Source organism: Bison bison, unplaced genomic scaffold, assembly GCF_000754665.1.
Source record: "Bison bison bison isolate TAMUID 2011002044 unplaced genomic scaffold, Bison_UMD1.0 scf7180017864466, whole genome shotgun sequence".
In the NCBI taxonomy this organism is placed as follows: Eukaryota; Metazoa; Chordata; class Mammalia; order Artiodactyla; family Bovidae; genus Bison; species Bison bison.
Genome location: NW_011495027.1, coordinates 2,130,696 through 2,136,807, shown reverse-complemented (window position 1 = coordinate 2,136,807; position 6,112 = coordinate 2,130,696). Strand labels below are relative to the sequence as shown.

Below are 6,112 nucleotides of genomic sequence, written 5' to 3'. Positions count from 1 at the left end.
AAATAAGAATTAAACAATAGCTTTAGCAATGTAAAGGCGAACAGGGCAGTCGGTTTTGGTGGAATAGAGGAGTGAAAACTTGTTTGGAGTTAATTTAAAGAAAAAAATGGGAAGAAGGTATTGGGGTTTGAGGAGGTATTAAATAGTTGTCTAAAATAGTGGAACAGAGAATAAGTGGGAGGTAGTCTTGTTGCCTCCTAGCAAAAAGTTCCACTTGAGATTCAAGCTCATTAAAGTGAGAATAGTCCTTATGCTGGTATATTTTTCTCCAGCCATGTGCCAGTGTAGGTATACATGAGGAACAGATGAAGATTAACCAGGGTTTTTGTTTTATCAAGGAGTACATTGAAATGAGAGGGGGTAATGAGTCAAAATTATGTGCAAGAATGATCAAGAATGTTGCATGATATTTAAGACAGCCAGAGAGGGTATCCTGAGAAGAGAAACAAACAAACAAAAAAAGATTATAGGGTCAATGCACTGGAGGTACCAGTATAATTGGGGTCCTTAGAGATACAAGATCTGTAATCAAATAATGGGATACAGAAAATTGGGTTCACAGTGGAGTTAGTATCTAATACTTTATATAATCCATATTTTTGCTTTATCAAAACTTTTAAAAACCAATGGTAGGTAAGTGTTTCTTATATTTTAGTACAAAAAGATTCTCTTACCTCTGATGAAGAAGGTCGACTTGGATTGAGGGACATATTCACCAATGTCTGAATAGGGTAATTATCAGTTGGAATTTTGTAGGGTTTTTTAAAATTTTTTCTTCATTTAGTATTTAATAAAGGTTATAACAGATTTTTGGTTTGGCTTGCTTAAGTTATAGCATTCCACTCATTTCTGGTCTTTGATTCGTTCAAAAAGTAAACAGAAAAACAAAAAGGCTTTAAATTTGAATAGAGTCAAAATGAAAACTTTGAATAGAGTCAAAATGAAAACTTAGAGAAGTATGCAATCTTATAATAATAATTTAAAACGATATACTACTGATAAGTAGGGCTGGTAAATGCAAAGAAAATCATATATCCCATACAACTAAGTGGTAAATTATTAATACAGTAGACTTGTGACTAGAACTCTTTTTACTAAATAATTCATTTCTCTCGGTCAAAAATTAAGGTTAAATATATATAGCTTTTTACATAAAGTAGAAATACACTTTTGAAAGTAGAAGGACTAAAACTGTAAAAATGGCTGCCGCGAAGAGTCAGACACAACTGAGAGACTTCACTTTCACTTTTCACTTTCATGCATTGGAGAAGGAAATGGAAACCCACTCCAGTATTCTTGCCTGGAGAATCCCAGGGATGGGGGAGCCTGGTGGGCTGCCGTCTATGGGGTCGCACAGAGTCAGACACGACCGACGTGAGTTAGCAGCAGTAGCAGCAGCTGTTCAGTCGCTCAGTCGTGTCTGACTCTTTGCAACCCCATGGACTGCAGCACAGTATGCTTCCCTGTCTACCACCAACTCCCAGAGCTTTCTCAAACTCATGTCCATCGAGTCGGTGATGACATCTAACCATCTCGTCCTCTGTCATCCCCTTCTCCTCCTGCCTTCCATCTTTCCCAGTGTCAGGGTCTTTTCTAATGAGTCAGTTCTTTGCATCAGGTGGCCAAAGTACTGGAGCTTCAGCTTCAGCATCTGTCCTTCCAATGAATGTTAGAACTGATTTCCTTGAGGATTGACTGGTTTGATCTCCTTTCAGTCCAAGGGAATCTCAAGAGTCTTCTCTAACACCACAGTTTAAAAGCATCAATTCTTTGGTCCTCAGCTTTCTTCATGGTCCAACTCTCACATCCATACATGACTACTGGAAAAACCAAAGCTTTGACTATATGGACCTTTGCTGGCAAAGTAATGTCTCTGCTTTTTAATATGCTGTCTAGATTTGTCATAGCTTTTCTTCCAAGGAGCAAGTGTCTTTTAATATCATAGCTGCAGTCACTATCTGCAATGATTTTGGAGTCCTCCAAAATAAAGTCTGTCACTATTTCCATTATTTCCCCATCTATTTGCCATGAAGTGATGGGAGTGGATGCCAGGATCTCAGTTTTTTTTTTTTTTTAAGCCAGATTTTTTCACCCTCCTCTTTCACTTTCATCAATAGGCTATTTAGTTCCTCTTCACTTTCTGCCATAAGGGTGGTGACAGTTGCATATCTGAGGTTATTAATATTTCTCCGGGCAATCTTGATTCCAGCTTTTGCTTCATCAAGCCCAGCATTTCGAATGATGTACTCTGCATATAGGGGCTTCCCTCGTGGCTCAGCTAGTAAAGAATCCGCCTGCAGTGTGGGAGACCTAGGTGTGATCCCTGGGTTGGGAAGATCCCCTGGAGAATGAAAAGGCTACCCATTCCAGTACTCTGGCCTAGAGAATTCCATGAACTGCAAAGTCCTTGGGGTCACAAAGAGTCAGACACAACTGAGCAACTTTCACTTTCACTCTGCATATAAGTTAAATAAACAGGGTAGCAATATACAGCCTTGACGTATTCCTTTCCCAATTTGGAACCAGTCTGTTGTTCCATATATGGTTCTAACTGTTGCTTCTTGACCTGCATACAGATTTCTCAGGAGGCAGGTAAGGTGGTCTGGTATTGTCATCTCTTTAAGAATTTTCCACACTTTGTTGTGATCCACACAGTCAAAGGCTTTGGTGTAGTCAATAAAGCATAAGTAGATGTTTTTCTGGAACTCTCTTGCTTTTTCAATGATCCCACGGATGTTGGCAATTTGATCTCTGGTTCCTCTGCCTTTTCTAAAACCAGCTTGAACATTTGGAATTTCAGAGTTCACGTACTGTTGAAGCTTAGCTTGGAGCATTTAGCATTTTGAGATGAGTGCAACTGTGTGGTAGTTTGAACATTCTTTGGCATTGCCTTTCTTTGGAATTGGAATGAAAACTGACCATTTCCAGTTCTGTGGCCATGGCTGAATTTTCCAAATTTGCTGGCATATTGAGGCAGCAGTTTCACAGTATCATCTTTTAGGATTTAAAATAACTCAGCTGGAATTCCATCACCTGCACTAACTTTGTTTGTAGTGATGCTTCCTAAGGTCCACTTAACGTCACATTCTAGGATGTCTGGCTCTCGGTGAGTGATCACACCACCATGGTTATCTGGGTCATTAAGATCTTTTTTGTATGGTCCTTCTCTGTATTGTTGCCACCTTTTCTTAGTACCTTCTGCTTCTGTTAGGTCCATACAGTTTATAGGTGTATGAGGCTTTCCCTGTGGCTCAGCAATAAAGAATCCACCTGCAATGCAGGAGACACAGGTTCAATTTCTGGGTTGGGAAGATCCCCTAAAGAAGGAAATGGAAACCCAGTACTCCAGTATTCTTGCCTGGGAAATTGCATGGACAGAGGAGCCTGGTGGGTTACAGTCTATAGGCTTGCAAAAGAGTGGGACACAACTTAGTGACTAAACTATACACACATACACACACACACACACACACACACACATGTGGAAATTTATCAGTTAAGAATTAATGGTAATAATTTATAATAAATACAGCACATGGGTATTCATTAACTAGTATGCCAATTGGGAGACTAGAACTTTCATTTTTAGTGGATGCATTAAAATTTTGATATTTTAATTCAGAACTAATTTTTGATTAATTGAACTCAAGACAGAGCAATCAAGACCTGCTTTACTATTAATATTATCCTAAGGTAAACTGCCCTACTGTAATATCCCTTCTAAAGGAACAGCAAACAAGTCATGTGTTGAGCTACAATTTCCTCTGTCATTTCTGACTGGATCAACACTAAAGACAAATCTTGGCTGCCAGAGACAAAGTGACCTGATATGAAATGATGAACCCTTTAGGAATTAGAACTGGGAGATGTGCTCAAGATTCAAGTATATAGTTAGTAGATACTGAAGCAAAAAGAATGTAGAAAGGGAAGTCCTGAAGTAGTATCATATTCATGAGGCAAGCCTATGTTATGAGAAAGCTGTCAAACCCACAGTTCACTTAATTCAGTATAGGAGATTCAGTATTGTGCTTTATTTGTAAAGCACAATAGGAAAAGAGATCAAGTCTAGAGACAATGACTAATTGAACTGGTAGTGAGATGCCAACGAAGAGATACATAGGTGATTCATGTTTATAGCTAAGCTCTAGAGAAGAGTAAAAATTTTTTTTGCCTTTGAGGTCCCTAACTTGTATCTGCTCCCAGTTTGGCCTATCAATGCAACAGTTTGTGTTTTTTGTTTTTAATTTCTATGGGATAACTGTCTCCACTACTCTATGTTGATCTTTACAATTATCTCTTCATTGCTTGAGGTAACTTGAGTAAATGTTTTCTATCAAAGGCTTCATTAGCTTCTTTAGGTATGCTTAGAATTCGCAGTTGATCTTAACCAAATCACATTTCACATAGTTAACTCCTAACATAGTCTCTGGGGTTTTCAAATTATTTACCTATTATTAATTAGCTAATGAACAAAATAATGTCAATCCATCTAAAAAAAAGACAGTGGATAACCAAATGATAATAGAACACTAATCTTTCATTTATTGCATCCTTTTGCTTTATGATCCCTCGCCACCCCCGCCAGGAATGGAAAATTTGCTTTATCTTACATATTAAATCCCATCAAAGGTTTTGGGTACACAACAGTGAATTACTGAAAAAGGATCCAAAGGTCACAATGGGCCTCAGTAGGAAAGAGTACCTAGTGAACTGTGGGTTTGACAGATTTCTTGGTTGTGCTTTCTTATCACAATTATAAGGATTCTCTTGGTTTATCAAACTGTTTTTACAACAAGCCTGTCTTTAACTATCTGAAAAATAAACTTTTATGTCTGTAAGGTTGATAAGGTGTTTGAACTACTTTAAATTGTTGTGGAAATTCAAAGAACATGGCTGGCTCAGGAGAGATTGGTGACTCACAAGCTGCATTTATGGGTAATCACTTCAGATGGTAATGAACTTTTTTTTTCTTCTCTCCTATACTGAATTAAGTTCTTTATTAGACAGACACTAGATAAAAACTAAGAAGAAAGGATTGGACGACATACTCCCTGAAATCCCTTCTGGCACTGACATTTCATGGTTCTTATGAGTTTAGAAAATATTAGTGTATTCATAGACGGACTATACCAGCAGAACAAGAAACATCTGCCCTAAGTGCGTGGCATACGTTCCCATGGGTGAAACATGCAGTGGCTGAGCCTCCTTTGCTTAGTTCCATCCTACTATTTCTCCTGAAAGCTCCTCTGAAGGTCAATTTCAAGCATCAGGTAATAAGCTACAACTGAAACATAAAAGAGCAAACTTTCTCACAACAGAAAGTTTTTATTTCTTAAAGTAAAATAAACGTTTATCCACCAAATGAAATGGACAAGAAGAGATAAATATAATTTCTGGTCAGCACCTTGGCTTCTTCACAATCGTTTCTAGAAAAATGAGAGGTAAGAGGCGCCAGAAGCCAAACCTGTGAAGATCCCCTTTTCTCTGGCGAACCAGCGCCCTCGCTGCCCGCCGCCCGGCTCCTCTCGGTCGATTACAGAGACCTCGCGCCCTCCTTCGGCCTCGGGGGTCTGTCGGTGGGAAGCCATCTGCGGAAGGGCCGCCCGTTGGACAAAAACGGGTCATTCAGGGACGCGTCCCTAAGGGGACAAGGTGGCAGCGACTCAAGCCCATACTTCTAGCTCCTACGCCTCAGTGAGGCTCTCCCTTCCCTTTCCTCCATCTCTGCCGCCAACTCCGCCAGGGACACTGGAACCGCCACACCACCATGACTGTTACAAAGTCTCTCAACAACTGACTTCCCTCACCGATCCTCTTCGGAGTCCCTTTCGGGTCTCGCAGGATAACTACGATCTCTTTCCTTACCTCTCCCAACTCTGCTCTCGGGAGAGGGAGGACGGAGAGGAGGGGCGTCCGTTCCAGTCGGCGTCCCGTAGCTGCCGCGCCCACCGTCCGCTCCGCCCCTTCTAGCTCCCAACTCTCCCCTCACCCTCGGAGGCTCGCGCTCCCTTTCGGGTGTGGAGCCAAAACGGCGGGCGAAGGAGAGCGCGCATGCGCGTTGAGGGTGGAGCCGCTGGGTAAAGGACCGGAAACTTAAGAGACAAAGTTCCGA

General features: G+C 40.6%; 1 protein-coding gene across 1 annotated transcript in view; it reads right to left on the bottom strand.

The window, feature by feature from the left end:
* The window catches only part of SPATA1 (spermatogenesis associated 1), a 53,729-nt gene extending 53,019 nt beyond the window's left edge, over positions 1 to 710 (bottom strand). The window contains 1 exon segment of the mRNA XM_010860303.1: positions 675 to 710. Within this exon segment, the coding sequence (XP_010858605.1) occupies positions 675 to 710 (36 nt within the window).
* Positions 711 to 6,112: the final 5,402 nt, after the last annotated feature.